The sequence below is a fragment of the Pomacea canaliculata genome, linkage group LG4 (assembly GCF_003073045.1).
Source record: "Pomacea canaliculata isolate SZHN2017 linkage group LG4, ASM307304v1, whole genome shotgun sequence".
In the NCBI taxonomy this organism is placed as follows: domain Eukaryota; kingdom Metazoa; phylum Mollusca; class Gastropoda; order Architaenioglossa; family Ampullariidae; genus Pomacea; species Pomacea canaliculata.
Genome location: NC_037593.1, coordinates 2,099,015 through 2,114,878, shown reverse-complemented (window position 1 = coordinate 2,114,878; position 15,864 = coordinate 2,099,015). Strand labels below are relative to the sequence as shown.

Sequence of the window (15,864 nt, the reverse complement as noted above, 5' to 3'; positions counted from 1 at the left end):
TGCATGTGTGTGTGTGTGTAGGGTATGTCTACGCACGCAGTTGGTGGATCTGAAACTGGTTTGTAGTGTACATGAGAGTGTGTAGGGGAGAGAAGCAAGTTCCACTGTGTCAGTAATTAATTTAAAGTGAATAACAATTACAGCAGAAATTATATTGACTGTGTGAGACTGATTTTAATTCAATTTAAATAGTAAAAATCAGTCAATATGTTTGTGAACAGTTCTTCCTAAGCAGGGGAAGCCATCAAACATCTCAGTCACTGGTGGAAATACTTTGGGGCTATCTCCCCTGGTCCATCGTGCTCTCCTCGCGATCATCATGAACTCTTCTGTCCACCTACTTGTCGTGTTCTCCGTATTCTTCCTGAGTAGTTTTCTTTTCCTTTGTCTTCGACTCATGCATGTTGCTGTGGCATCCTTGTTGTGTTGTTTACCGTTAAAGATGTCGCCACAGTTTCCAATGCACCAAAGGGGGAAAAGCTACTGAGAGAAACTTTTGATTGGAGAGAGAGAACTTTAGGGGGCGGGGATGATCATGAATGGTTGATATCCAAACACATCGTTTGTCATAGTTTTATTGCCTCGAAGGTTCGAGGCACAAACATTTATGATCATTCTTCTCAGTCTTTGTATATGTGCGTGTATGCGCGCGTGGGTGCGTGTAAATTATAGGATTACAATGAAGTGAGAACAAAGCAGGGACGAGACTTTATAAAGGGGCCATCAGTCTCACAGGCTTTGGGTTTTTTCACAGGTCGGGATGTGCTTGTGACAGGAGGCATGATTCCTTGGTTACAAACACTGCCACTGACTGCTGACAGTGTGTAGTGTCACCTCACTGCTCTGTCATCTGTAAATAAAATAACATCGCCTGAGCCTTTCAATTAGCTTCAGCTTGTCTGGATCGCTAATTAGCCGCCTTCAGAGCTCATCGATTGGATTTGAGTCAGTCGACGGAGGCCAGCCAGCCAGCCACGGGACACAAAGACTGCTGACAAGAGCAAATGAACCTTACCACGGACATAACACAGACTATGAGGCTACAGCTGGTGGATGGGGCAGGTGATGAGTATTTGTGGCTGTAGTAAAGTGTGTGTGTGTGTTTGTGTGTGTAAGTGTGTGTGTGTGTGTGTGTGTAAGTGTGTGTGTTGGTGCTTAAGTAAACAGATGTATACAAATAAACAGATTTATACAAGGAAATATTTTTATTATTCATCGTAAGGTGTCCGGTTCACATTCCGTCTCCGGACTTGACGAATATTTCACTGTGAATGTGACACGTGCTGGGCAATACGGTTCCCCCTCCTCATTTCCCTCCTTCTCTACAATCCTCAATCATCACATTAGGAATAAAGAAAACACTCAGATCACAGCACTTTGCTTCAGAGAATAAACATCCAGCCTCTTCAGTCTTGGGTGCCCGAGAAATGTTTTCCCTGTCTACCCGATTGATTTCCCCCAGAGTCCATTTCTGTCCTCTTGGCTCCGTGCTGATCATTAGTTCTGAGAGCTGAGGCGTAGCAACAAATCATCTCAGGCCAGTTCCACATTTCATCGTCTTCATTGTCCGACAACTCATCGACCCGCTGGTGCAGGCTGACAGTGTACAGCTCATGCCCATCTACCCTGGGTACAGTCCTGACAGTCTACAAGCCGCAGTCACACTCTATGTTACAACTTCCTTTGTCTTAGTGTTTGTCTCCGTGTTTTGAAAATCATCGACCACGTCCTCTACCATTGCATCGTTTTTGGTGGCGAGACCGCAGCGGGCGGCCAGGCTCCGGACAGAGGCTCGAACCTCTTCCTGCATGAGGTGGAAGCACATGGACTGCATGGCCATCCCGAAGAGCAGGTACACGCAGCACATGGTCCACTTCTCCTGCGCCGCCCACGAGTCCAGGCTGGTGCCGGGACGAAGTCGCCGAAGCCGATGGTGGAGAGGGTGATGAAGCAGAAGTAGCAGCCCTCCAGGAAGTCCCAGTCGTCCTCCCACATGGTGAACATGACTGCGCCACCCAGGATGTAGGCGGTCATGATCAGCAGCGTCACCCACGCGGGTACCCGGACACTGGACGTGTCTGGCGGCTTGCTGAGAGGGTCCTCGTCCTCCTCGTCGTCTTCCTCCACCACCACCTCGTCCTCCTCGTCGCGCGCTCCTCCCAAGTCACCTGCTGCACGTGCTGGGCTTCCTCTGAACGCTCCCACCTCACCTGCTCCCTGCATTTGCGACCTGCGTGGGGAGGTCAGGTTGTCGGAGTCCAGGGTGGAGGACAAGGGACGACCACCACGGTGGCTGGAGCTTCTCGCCAATGAAGAAGAAGATGTTTGTTTACCTCGAGTGTCGTCGCGCGCTTGTCGTCTGGCGGCAGGTGTGGTTGGCTGGGATCGGATGTGAAGCGAAGATGGCCTCCCTGCCTTCAATCTCCTTCCTTCGACCTTCGACCCCTCCTGTCGGTGTCTTGTTGCTCCTCCTGCTTCATCCTTGACAGCGTCGATGTCGTTGTTGTCGTTGGTGGAGCCCGTTGCGTCGAAGGAATGGCTCCTGCCGCGCGGCGCGGGGGGCTTGTGGGTGGAGGAGCGAGTCGCTTCCAGCAGCAGACGCCTGAGTTTCTCCTGTTCCTCCAGGAACACGCTCCTCGCACGTTCCAGTCGCTTGTCCTTCCTTCTTTGCACAGACCGTTTGGTGGGCGAGTTCCTCATCTTCACCTTGCGATTGTCTTCTGTTTCTCGGGTACTCTGGGTACTGTCGCAGCTCCTGTTGGAAGCCGTTCTCTCTACCCGTCCCTTTCTTACCGACCTTCTTTTCAAAGTTGTCTCCTCTTGTTGACAGCTGACATCTTTGTCACCTCCTTCCTTCATCTCTGTCTCCTGGCATACACCAATGTCACTGCATCCTGACCTTTGCACTGTCATAACCGTTTGAATCTCTCCTGCCACGGGATCAAATTCACACCTGGATTTGTCCTTCCTATGACTGTCAGACTTGTTACCTGTAAATGTTGGATCACTGGACACTTTCACTCGTTTCTTTCTTTCTTCTTCTTTCGAGTCAGACTTTATTTGTTCTATTCTTTCTTTATTTTCTTTATGTATGTCTCCTTCGCCACTTATTTTCGTGGCTTCCTTCCAGTGTACTCTCGCAGTTCTGGTTCCTGAAACTGTAATTTTCGATTGAATGTCACCCAGACTCTTGTCTTCTTCAACTTCATCTTTCTCCTCCACGTCTTCGTCTTCCTGTCTTTCCTCCTCCTCCTCTTTGTCGTCCTCTTCCTCAAATGGTTCGGTGTCCTCTGAACTGTGTGTCCTGGTCCCCATTCGCCCCAGACGCCATCGTTTCCGTTCTTTTCTCAGTCGCCGCAGGGACTTGCGCAGCTCCTGGTCCCTCACCAGGTGGCGGTCGATGGTCAGCCAATGGCGGGACAGCTGCGTGCTCAGCCTGCGCGCGCCGTCGTTCATCACTTCCTTAATTAGGTTGATTCGTCGCGATCTGCGCATGCGTGCCTTGGCTAGTCTCCATCTGCAGCAAACATAAACACGACATAAATGTTGCTGTCGTCATCTCAAATAAACAACAGCATGAACATTGTTTACTTGTTTACTCTCTCCACAGACAAGCAGTCGTTCACAATTATGACAACAAGTGCAAGCATGATGAGGATGGAAGAGAGGCTACCTCATAACGAGGCCGACGAACACGTGTCGATAGATGCCAGTGACGATGACACTCAGGAGACTTCCGATGTTGCGCACGCACAGCACGGTGAGTGGTATCCCCACAATGGCGTAACCCATGGTAACCACACGACCGAGGTTCGTCTTGGGCGCCAGGTGTCCGTAGCCTGCACACAACACACTACAATGTGGCAATGGCTTGTCTTTACCACAAATAAACTTATTATAAGCAATATTATTGTCATTATTACATTTTGTTAATAACAAAAGTCTGACACTTCTCACAGTATGGCGCAACAGAAGCTCACCTGGGACGTTACAAAAACGCATTTAGAAAACATGCTTTGAAGTTTTACTCAATACCAAGTACTAACTAAATATTAAATACCAATTACTGTTAACAAAATACTAATTATTAAGTTATAACAAAATAGATTAATAAATACAAAATATTCAAAACAGGTGTTAGCGGGTGGGCAGGTCCTCATCACGCTGTCATATTTTGAAAGTAAAGTCACCTGCAATCATTCTCACCTTTGATAATTGAATTTGGGTTCTCATCCACCCCTCTCTCTCACACACACACCCCTTTCCATCTCCCTTGAGTTCATGACCTTTCACTTTGATTTAGTTGTGAGCACGCGCTCACTCTCACAACTTTTATAGCAGATACGCTAAGTGGTAGAAACTATGTCTTCCAAAAATAGAGTCCCATCATGGTTTCTACCCCACCAACAAACACACACACACCAACACACACACACACCAACACACATACACACACACTAACACACACCAACACACACACACACACTCACCAACACACACACACTCACGCGCGCGGACAAAATCGCATTTGGTGACCGAGTGTCTTAAGAAGTGTGCGTCAAGATCATCTGCTGCCAAACAATATATTTACCGACTGATCAATACACATCACAATATTGTGAGAATCGTGTCAGCAGGCAATCAGTACAACACTCGTGCACGCTCGTCACGCTGACCCTCCATTGTGCACGCGCCGCGAGCTGCCATGTCGCGTCATCGCCTGCGTTATCGCTCCCCCGTCAAGTTGACGACCGCAGTTGAAGTGGCGATGGATATTTAATCTCCCGACAACAGAAGTCAGTGTTCTGTGGAGGAAACAAGTCCACAAGAGGAGACTTCACATCGGAGGGCGTCAGCGACTGTAGACAGACCAAAGTTGAAGCAGTCGCTGCTGTCGTCATCTAGTCGCGCCGCCAACCTTGGTCCAGGTTAACCTTTTTCTCTCAATATTAACCAGAAATTAAACTGTTTAGAAACTGAAGGAAACGCCCATTATTTCGTTAGCTTCTAGTTAGCCCATTTCTAAAGGTTAAAGTTCAAAGTACCGGAGGGTCGAGCCTCCCAAGTTCCCCAAAGTCCCATTTATATTTATTGGCAGCGTGTTGACAAAGTCTCGTTGAAAGTTTATTGGTAAATGTGTTGGTCAAACAATTTGAAAGCTAAGCAGGCTGAACAAAGCGTCCTGAACCTTGACCCTCAATCCACAAGTTTCGTGTGACCTTTGCACTCACCATTAGTCACTCACTCCATTAAGCAACATCCAGGTAGGACTTAATTAAGATATTGGAGCTTGCATGCATGCACATCTACCTGATATATTGTAATGATAATAGTCGAGTAAACCTCGGGGGTAGAGCTGCTGCTGTCGATTCCCGAACATGACAAAATTAATAACAGTAAACAGCCATGATAATTAAAAACAATTAGCGAAACATGTGTTGTTGTCTGTTGACAGTGTTAATCAATATGTTTACTGCTCCACACACACGTCCGCCGCGCTGTCCGCCCACTGATAATAAGGCTAATGTCTGACGTCATCAGTGTACGCTTGATCGGGTACTTTCCACCCGGGAGGGAGAGCGCTGTAGGCTATCGGGTGTCCAGACGACATTCAGTGGCTTTGCAGGTCAGCAACCTACAGAACCCTTTGAACTTTAAACACAACATCTCGGGTATCAGCATCTCCACAGGAAGGGAAGATAAACCTGCTTCCTCAGTCCGGGTGGTGCTGTGGAAGCTACAGTCCGGGTGGCTCTGTGGAAGCTACAACAGACAGGAATAAACCTCTTACAACTGTACCTACACTTCACACAGGTGTGTCACACAGCCAGGTGTGGGCTCTCCACTCACAACTCTCTTTAAACGGTCAAAAGACGAAATCAAACAGATGTCGGGTAAAACTAACTTGCAGCTACCCGATTAAAGATAGGTTTTAAAAGAGACATACATTTTGTGGTAATGAAAACATTCCAAAAGAGAAAATGGTGAGCAAGATGTCGGCGGGTACAAAGTCCACCAAGTGACTAAAGTGACTGAACACTTGAAACTCATTTTGAGTTATTCGTTTAGTTTGAGTTAAATTAGTTTTGTGATATAAATAGTCTGCCATGTGAGTCCTCGACAAGTTTAGAGAAAACCTTTGAGGGAAATGACTGTCAGCCGTTGCCCACCTGCTCTCACCTGCTCCAACCCTGGCTTTGCCGTCATTAGAAGTTAAACCGAGTCGTTAACTGCTCCCCAAGCAGCACTTGGGTTGGTGTCCTATAACCAGCAAATGAGGCAGGCTTTAAACAAAGTCTCCACTTCCACACACATCGGTTGCTCTCAATGCTCTCTGTGTTTACGTGCCAACACAATTTCCCAGAGTGCAGTGCGAGGAGAAGCTCGAGCTTTGTTTTTTGTGCGACTGAAGAGGCAACAACTGTGTCTCGGGCTGTGACCTCTGACCTCTGTACAAACAGGTTGCCCTCTCATTACTGTACTCTCAGTGCAGGATTTCAGTGCCAGTGAAGTTGTGTGGTTAGTAATTGGGGGGAGAGGTTGCTGGCTGCTTCCTCCCCCTGAACTCCACACTTGAGAGAAGATAGTGTTCAGTCTGCTACTGTTCTCATTCGTGGACAATCTGTAAATAAATCCTATTTACTCATTGTAGCTGATGTAGCGAAAACTGTAGGAGTAGCAGAAGCTGTTGTTGGCTCTGCATGTGGTGGGGAAGCCCGAGGTACAGAAGACGAAATGTTTTTGTTGCTTTGATTGCAACTGATGTGAATAAGATGAGAGGCAGCCATGCGTACAGAGAAAACAGAAAGTGAGAAGGCGAGAAGGAAGGACGGTAAGAACGGTTCACGTGTGTGCATGGACAGGTAGGTAGAGTGCAGACAGAATAAAATAGAAGACAAACTACACGACCACAACGACGACGACGACGACGACGACGATGATGATGATGATGATGATGATGATGATGATGATGATGATGATGATGATGATGATGATGATGATGATGATGATGATTTTTTCGCACAGCACCGTCTCACCCTCGCCAACCTTCGTGAGACAACCATCGGCCATCATGCAGGTTCACCGGGAGAGGCGGGTAGAAGCCCCGTGCACCCGAGCCGGACGGTCCTGATATACGACCTGTCAGTCATCCAGCCGCAGCTCGTGCTGACCCCGCCCCTGCCCTCCTCCACGCGCTCCCTGTCGCCCTCGTGTCTGTCGCCATCAGAGTACCTCTCCACCTCCACACACCCCATGAGGGAGACGGTGGTGCTGGGGTTGTCGTGGTTCCTGGTGTACACGTCGTTCCAGGCCATCCAGAACCTCCAGAGCAGTCTGCACGAGGGCGGCACCCTGGGTACCACGTCACTAGCCTGCGTGTACACCGGGGTCTTCATCAGCAGCTTCCTCACGCCCGCCATCATCTACAACACCGGGGTCAAGGCTGCCATCATGCTGGCGTGGGATGGGTCACTGCTGTTACCTCCTGTGCAACTTCTTCCCGCACTGGGCCACCCTCGTCCCCGGGTCCATCCTGATGGGCATCCTCAACTGTCCGCTGTGGACGTGTCTGGAGGTTTACATCACGACCCTGGCCAAGGTCGAGGTCACCAGTGACCCCAAGAGGTGCACGACCTTCCACGCATCCTTCAGCCGTCTGAACGGCGCCTTCTTCTCCATCTTCATGGCCAGCCACCTTAGCGGCAACCTCATCTCCTCCACCATCCTCTTCCAGTCCAACTACAACGCAACCAATAACGCTGCCACCCAGGTCGAGGCTGACGCCGCGCGGCTGGAATCTGCCGCGTGCGGCGCCGCCTACTGCGCGCGAGCGGGTCGCGGGCGGCACATCGTCAGACCCGATCCTCACGTGGTCTCCCTCATGCTCGTCGTCTTCCTGCTCTTCGAGGTGGCAGGGCTCTTGGTCACCAAGAAATGGCTGCCAGACCTGCAGCAGCGCCGCCTGGTGGGACAGAGCGGGTGGCATAAGGTGAGATCACACCTGTCCACCCTGAAACAGCCGCGCATGTGGCTGCTGGTGCCCTTCCTCGTCAGCCGCATGATGAACCTGGCGCTTGAGGTCGGAACCTTTACAGAGGTCAGAGCAGCATCCATTCTTGTGTCGATAGGTCAAAGGTCGATGTGTGAGGATCTTAACTCGCGCAGTGTAGATACCCTCAATGTAAATTAAGATATGTAATTTTAAAAAAATTATTCTCTTTCATTCTTGAAGTCACCACATAGTATAAAGTATTGGTGTCCAGCATCACAGGCTGTACCTTTAGTTCAGGGTACTTGTAATCCGGGTACATTGGTGGTTACGTCTTGCAGGCGTTCATCAGCTGCACCCTGGGTATCCGCATGGTGGGCTACGTGATGGCGGCCAGGGGTCTGGCCACGATGGTCAGTGCGGGGCTGCTGGGGTGGCTGGCTCGCTTCACTGGGCGACAGGTGCTCTGCCTCCTGGCCCTCGTCAGCGACCTCGCGCTCTTCCTCGTGCTCACCTGGTGGGAGCCGCGCGCGGACCAGCTTCCTGTCTTCCTGGGCCTGGCGGCCCTCATGGGGCTGGTGGAGGGCGTGTGGGCCGTGCAGGTCAACGGTAGGACCTTTGTCTTGCATCTTTCTTTCGTAATTATTGAAAGTGGAAATGTTTCTAGGATGCATGATGGGACATCTTTATATCTTGTGCTACAGCTTCACATAAAATGTCTTCCATCAGCAAAAATGTTATTTATAGCTTAGGTACACTTGCACGTCAGCACGGGGCTCATATCATCAGCAGGGGGGACATATCAGCAGGGGGCTCATACCATCAGCGGGGGGCTGGTGTGCCAGTAAGATGAACTGTTTGACAAGGGGAAAGCCACCATGGCTGATAACATTTCACGATGCCCTGAAGAAGTTTATTTGAAGTCTGCAATTTACCTTATCGTTGATCTACTTCATTTTAAAATTTCTTTGGACTGCTCATCGTCGTTATCTTCAAGTGTGAGTTTCAGACTGTTCTTTGTCTTCACTATCATCGTCGCTTCGCAGGCTTCCTTTCACCAACATATCTGAAGACTCCTTGCTCACACCGCGTGTATCTGGATGCTGACATTAATTTCAAACTTATCTTCATACTTCAGTCGCAAAAATTATTTATGTTTCAGCCCTCGTCGCCCTGATGTTCCCCGCGGCCCCGGACTCGGCGTTTGCGATGAAAGGCATGTGGAGCAGTCTGTCCATGGCCATCACCTTCATCACCGCCACCTTCCTCTGTCCTCTGGCCAGGATCCACATGACAGTCGCCATGATCATCATGGCCGCCATGGGCTACATTGTCCTGGAGGTCGTGGACCTGAGACTACAGCGGTGCGAGGATGAGAGACATACGACATGAAGAGTACATATACTTCAAGTATATATACTTGATGGAGGTGTACTGTCATGGAGCCTCATATAGACCACAGTACATGTACCACAGACTTACATAGACCACACTAAATGTACCACAGACCCATATTTGTAGCTAACTACCAGACCGCCTGGCGACAGAAGTCTCGGCTTCACTTCATTCAAGTGATATTTTCACCTCACCTGCCGTGAAATCATTTGCTCTTCGTAAACTCGTGTATTGCCATAAATAAAACTCATGATATTCCTCTTCCCCGTCTGACAAAAATTCGCGAGGGTTTGATCAGAGATGTGAGTGGAAATGAGAGAGAAGTGAGGTCGAGAGTTCAAGTAGAGAGTTCAGACCCAGAACCTTCCAACCTCTCCATCTTCATTTCTGTCTCACATTCACTCATTCCTGTCGCTTCACTTCTTCTCGCTCTGAAGCTCGCTGGCTTTTATTCACTCTGCCACTCGGTGCATCAAAAAAAAACCATCTACTTGTTCACGTGACCAAATTAAGTTCAGTAAGACACTCGCCCAGTGGTTATCGGACTTGTCTTTTCTCACCTCTGCGACTGATGACTTTTAATCATTTTTGTCCTCTCCATGTTTGTTGTACAATGATGCCGACGGTTAGCAGTTGTTACTGTATTTGTGGGGTACTCAGCATTTTGAGTATTGTGAGCTAACTACAGATTATTTTCTTCCCTTTGTTTCTTTGTACAGCGCTGACGTCATGTTTGTGGTCTGCGGCTTCTGTTTTGTGTTTTCTCTGATGTCATCGTCCTGTCTGATGTTTCTGCCACCAGTCTGCTGCTTCCTCGTCGTCACAATCATCACATTTCATTTCTTGTCTGTCGATACCATGAGGTCGTCCTAATATTGGGGACATCACAACTTCTTTCTCACTATTCCTACAAACAGGAGGATGGAGAGACTGATAGATGAATTGTGGACTGAATGATAGATGAATGTAGGGTTGGAATGATAAATGGAATGATGAAAGGATAGGTGGGGTAAAAAAAAAATGCATGAATGGATACTTGTTAGTGTTTGTAATGTACTCACCAGGCGGCTACTCGCCATTGTGGACCACGTGATGACGTGTCTCCTGAGGTCACGACCCTTACCTCGTTATTAATACTCACTTTATAACAGATGTCCGTTGTAGCCAGTGAACTCATTTAAAATGCTGTTACCTATGTTGACTTTCTTCTGTCATGAATTTTATTCACAGCATGTTCTAGCATAATATTTACATGTCGGAAAATTTCGCTTATCATCGCTTGAAAACTTTGCGATGCAGCCGCTGATGATCCCACCTGCCCTCCATAAATATCTACTGGTGTATCCTGCCCTCCATAAATATCTACTGGTGTATCCTCCACTGGACACGTTTGTTCACTGAGTCACAGCGAACTTTGCCCACCTCTCCAAGTCATCCTCTCAGCTTTGATGCCAAAAAAAATATTGTTTATTAAACGATGAAGACTGATGGCTGCTGAACACGGCCGCCAATGAAGAATTCTGTCTCACTGCGGAAAGTAAGTCTAGTATGTAAAATGTCGCCTCCGTACGTGTAAACAAAATAGTTCCACAAGATCAGTCTTCGGGCAGAAAGCATCTTAATGAAAGCAAAGCACGAAGCACTTGTTGCAGAATAAGGAAAGCATGGCGTGCTGCCAGACAGACATCAGTAAACCCGAGATTAACTTCTCGCCAACAACATACACCTGCATCCAAATTGCTGTCGCTGAACTTTGACCCACACCTGGCGGTAAAGCTGAAGAGGATTTTGATATGACTGCTGCGGTTATGGGAGGGACGGGGAGTGAACATTGTAAAGCTCATAAAATTAAGAGGTTATTATTGTCACAACAGCTACTACCTTCACGACCACTAGTGCCATCTGTCTGAAACTATCACTGCTGCAGCATCAAGGGAGGTTACTCACCTATTGTGGTGATGACTGTCACGGAGTACAACATGGCGCCCGGAAATGACCACTGCAGGTCCTCGGTGTCCGTGTAGGCGCCGTCCCAGTTGTAGGTCACGGTCAGCTCGTGCGTCTCGAGCTCGAACTCCTTCACCAGCCTCCTCACTTCACTCATCATCTGCTCCCTCCGCTCCGCCTCCGCCTCCGCCTGCCGCTTCGTTTCCGCTGCCGTCGCCGCGTGCTGCAGCTGCGTGTGTTGCTGACCCTTGTCCTCCCGCCTCGTCCTGGCAACACGATGCTTACTACCTGTCATGGCGGCTACCTGGTTGCCTGGTAACGCATGGCGGTGCTGCAGCTGTTGGTTGTAGTTGTCCGCGAAAGTCTGAAGGGACCTCACCGGCTGGTTGGTGCCGTTCGTCTGGTGAGGATGGTGACGGTGAGGACGGTGAGGACGTGTCTGTATAGCCTGCATGCTTTGCTGCCTTCTCGTCAGTTCTCGCGTGCTTTCCTGGGGGTCAAAAGGTTTTCTTCTCATCCAAAGTTCCTCGTTTCCACGTCCAGGCACCCAAGCCTTGTCCTTGTCCAAGACAGACGCTGCCTCGCCTTCATTTCCACTGTCTGTCTTTCTAACTAACTTTTCGTTCACCTCCTGACTGGAGTCTCGTGACTCACCTGCAGGAAACGGAACGACGGTTATGTTCGACTCCAGAGCTTCTGATGACGACACCTGGACGTCGACCGAGGACAAGTTGGACCTGACCTCTGTGAACTCTGTCCAGAGGTTCGTGTCGCTCGAGGTCACATCACCTCCAGTCGTGTCGACGGTAGTGTTGGTGGTGGTGGTGCTGTTGTTGTTGTTGTTGGATTCAGGCGTGGCGAGCTGCACGATGAGGTCGCGGATGGCGTCGACGCTCTTGTCGCGAATGTTCTCGGCCTTCACGCGCTGCTTGATCTCCTCCTGCGCCTCCAGCGACATGAAGATCAAACCTCCCAGGATGACGTAGCCCACCACCAGTGACGTCAGCCCCACGTGCGACAGCAGGAACGTCAGGGTTCGTTTGACGGCGTACTTCACGGTCCGCTTCACACGCTGCGCGCGCGACAGGGGCGGGGCTTCGATCTCTGACGTCATGGTTGCGGATGAGTCGGTTTACACCAAGAAGAACTACTTCCGGTCACGACTGGTGGAAGGAGAAGGTGAAGGACGAGAAAGTCTGTCGACTGTTGTCAAGTTGTTTGCACAGCGGGATGTTCGTGATGCTGAGTACCCGGGGTAGGTCTGTGAGCGGCCATGCAGATCAGTGAACTCTGCACGTGGTGACACGTCACAGGACTCTATCTTCTCTCGACAATCACTACTTTCTTCTCTCTGCTCTGTCGTTCTTGCCAAAGTCTGCAGTCACTGAACTTTGTTCGGAATGTTTGTAACATCGTTAGAAGCTCTGGCAAGAGCTGAGCGGCATCAGCTAATCATCAGATTGTCTTCACGGCCGCAGTATTCCTACACCTGAAACAACCACCAACCGCCACCACAACCACAAACAGCCAACACAAAAACTGTTGTTGTTGGCGCAGTCGTTATCCTGGAAAATCCTTCTGTGCTCATAATTTCTGGCCACGAAGATGCTCAGGATGGCTCCCAGCTGGAAGAGGCTTCTGTATCGCTAGCTCGCCTCAGGATGACTTCCGGCGGTGGGGCTGTCGTTTGTTGTTTGTTGTTTGTTGTTGACAACCAAAGATACCTACAACCACAAAGTCCCAGCATCACGTGACAGTTGTGTACATGACAGTGTCGAAAGAATCACAAGACTACTAACAAACGCTGGCTCCCTGTAATCCAGACATCTTATTTTTTTTTTTTTCTCTTGTCCTTTCGACAGGTGATTCTGTGAAATATATTTTAAACACTTTTCTCACCGTGGTTTATATATATAAACACGTTTATAAAAATATCTTTGACCTGACGGTGGTGGAGGCGAACCGACACACTATCAGGATGACCGGAAAGCCAGACTCACTAGTTCTGCCCCACTAACCAAATGTCTGACCTTTTCAACTTCCATCGCTGCTTTCCTAACCGATCAAAGGTGCACACGAACTTGTAAAACCCGGGTGTAAGCAGGGTGGAAAGTGCGTTGTCGAGGGCGCCGTCTGCTTGACTTACTCTCCTCCTCCTCGCGCCACCTGCACCGCGATGCGTGAAGAACAACTGTCCAGGTGATGCTCATGATTGTGTGAGCGCTCAGCCAGCTAGTCTCCCCTGTGGTATCCCCCCGCTTGTCGGGAGGACCGCTCACCTGTAACTACACAGCGATCGCTACCTGTCTACCTGTCTACCTGTGCGCCTCCCACAGGTCACCGCGGCGTGCGCGCCAGCCAGAGTGCAGCCAACCACTCGCTTCCCACCTTTTGGCCTTACTTTCACTCGTCCTTCCCTCCGTCTGTCAGGTTTATGCTTTTAAACTCTCGTCCAGACTCACAAACCTACTCAGCTGCTTACACACAAACTTACATGATCACATACAAACTCACTCACACACAAGCATACTCAGGTACGCACACACAAACTCACTCACGCATTCACTCATTCTTCATCTCCTGCACTTGCTTCTCCTGTTCTTCCTTCTTCTGTTCTTCGTTCCTTTGCTGGGAACGATTTCTTTATCTCGCCCCCTCTCGTTTTGTAGTGTTGCTAGCTGTGAAGATGCCCGCCGCCCCTCACACCCAACATTTCCACAAATTGCAGACGGTCACACAGCAAGCCATTCCTTTCACACAGGTGAAAAAATTACGGTTGTTACATCGAGACTTGAGTTTCTTGCACCTGCCTGTCTTCCTTCGTAGATGTTTGATGTTTTTGACTCGTGTGATGAGCTTTGGAAACTGAAAACAAAATTCTAGCTCACCCGCGGTTTTCAACTTCTGAGGCGACTAATGAGCCTCAAGTCTGACATTTCGTGAGACAGGTAAGAGCCACAGGTAAGGGTGGAATGAGATAACAGAAAATGTGAAAGTAAGAATGTGTGTGGGGGAGGGAGAGGGGAGCAGGAGGAAGCTGTGACGACCCTGTTCATGTGATGTCCGTGCTACCAAGATGTCTGGAGGTGAAAACAGTTTCACAGGGTGAGTCACCCGCTGCTGGTCATGAACCTCGGGTACGAGCTGCTCACAAGCGGAAGTACTCCCACATCGCTGGCCGCGACACCTCACACCTGTCACCGCCTCATCATGCCTCCTGCTTGTTATGTTCTCATATAAACCCTACTTCACGAGGTTTATGTTCCCATCAAGCATTTTCCACTTTTTTATTTCCTCCAGCAACAAGTGGAGAGTGGTTCACTGGCAGCCACTCCATTGTCTCTCCTCCACTACCCTCACCAACATCAGGACTGAGGAGGTTACACCCATTCACTCTTCCCGTAAATCTTTTGTTTCTTTTCAGTTTATTTGTTTCCATCTCACTGAGGAGAGGATTCAGAAAGCGAATATCGTTTGACTGCGGTGGGTACCGACATCTTCGCGAGCAGACAGACCTCAGCAGCTCGCCATGATTTGATGAAATCTCACCCATGGCTGTCCTTATCCTCTATTTGAACTGACTGAGGGCAGAATGAGTGGGGCAGACCTAGAAGACAAACATAAACATACTTGACTGCCATATTCATCTCACCTGCTGGACATGTCGGCCTACCTAACTGGCGTTTGATGAAGTCTCGACCCTCTCAAGACAGTTGATGATGGAGCCTCTCTTCCAGCCTCCAGTGGAAATAAAACAACTCATCATGTCACAATAAGTAAAGATGAACATGCCTTGATATATATATATAACCAGCCCTTGACAACAGCCTGTAGCGAAGTATTGCCAAACAGCACAAACAATAATATAAACACACACACCTGCTCTCCCTTCCACCAATGTCTCTCTGTCCTTTCTCTCCAGGTAGAAGTGAGATAAAGATTTTTATTAGTAATATTTCCTTTTTTCGGCTCCTGAGGTTGAGGAGGCTTGCAAGGTGTGTTCAAGGTCTGCAAATGAAAGGTCATAGTGCACCATTAGCACCGCGGCTGTTGACCTTTTCCTCCCAGGGTCAGCAGGTATCGCGCGCCGGTGCCTCCCACCTCCGTGGGACGAGGAAGTGCGGGTAGTGGTGTACACAAAGGTCACCAGGATGCTGGTGTACACAAAGGTCAACCAGGATGCTGGTGTACACAAAGGTCAGCAGGATGCTGCCATTCATGCTGAAGGTACCCGCCTTTCGTGTGTCACGTGCTGCATGAACATTTCCTTCCTCGGAGGACTCAGGGTGCAGGGTACAGGGTACAGGGTGCAGGGTACACAACAACACAGTGTAACCATGCACGGAACTTTGGAAGGGGAGCATGTCAAGACCATGGAACAGGTAGTCATGGCAACAAACACACACTTACATACTCATCTACATATCACACACACGAACACATGTGCCCACTAAAGGGCAGGGGGCAGTAAGGGCCAGGAGGAAGCTGTAGAATGTTGCCGGCATCATTACCCGACACCTGACAACACACAG

The 15,864-nt window shown here is 49.3% G+C and overlaps 2 protein-coding genes across 3 annotated transcripts; one reads left to right on the top strand and one right to left on the bottom strand.

Moving 5' to 3' along the window:
• Positions 1 to 1,157: 1,157 nt before the first annotated feature.
• LOC112563014 lies at positions 1,158 to 13,726 on the bottom strand. Its single transcript, XM_025236692.1, is given in 5 exon segments — positions 1,158 to 1,914; positions 1,917 to 3,517; positions 3,674 to 3,839; positions 11,333 to 13,056; positions 13,363 to 13,726. Coding segments are annotated over 4 exon segments (3,129 nt in total). The 5' UTR covers positions 12,447 to 13,056; positions 13,363 to 13,726; the 3' UTR covers positions 1,158 to 1,666.
• On the top strand, positions 4,363 to 10,571 carry LOC112563015 (protein unc-93 homolog A-like). 2 transcript variants are annotated; one of them, XM_025236693.1, is made up of 4 exons: positions 4,363 to 4,928; positions 7,027 to 8,098; positions 8,332 to 8,599; positions 9,153 to 10,571. In XM_025236693.1, exons 2-4 carry the CDS (start codon positions 7,466 to 7,468, stop codon positions 9,380 to 9,382), a joined length of 1,131 nt encoding a protein of 376 aa, XP_025092478.1. In that variant the 5' UTR covers positions 4,363 to 4,928; positions 7,027 to 7,465; the 3' UTR covers positions 9,383 to 10,571. The 2 variants fall into 2 exon arrangements, with proteins under 2 accessions (XP_025092478.1, XP_025092479.1); XM_025236694.1 differs by lacking the exon at positions 4,363 to 4,928 and adding an exon at positions 5,605 to 5,626.
• Positions 13,727 to 15,864: the final 2,138 nt, after the last annotated feature.

Bases quoted from the DNA above. Each gene is read 5' to 3' on its own strand.
- LOC112563015 (XM_025236693.1), top strand. From the start codon at position 7,466: ATGGGTCACTGCTGTTACCTCCTGTGCAACTTCTTCCCGCACTGGGCC. The intron at 8,099-8,331 runs GTCAGAGCAGCA...TACGTCTTGCAG, and splicing joins AGGTCGGAACCTTTACAGAG to GCGTTCATCAGCTGCACCCT. The intron at 8,600-9,152 runs GTAGGACCTTTG...TTTATGTTTCAG, and splicing joins GTGGGCCGTGCAGGTCAACG to CCCTCGTCGCCCTGATGTTC.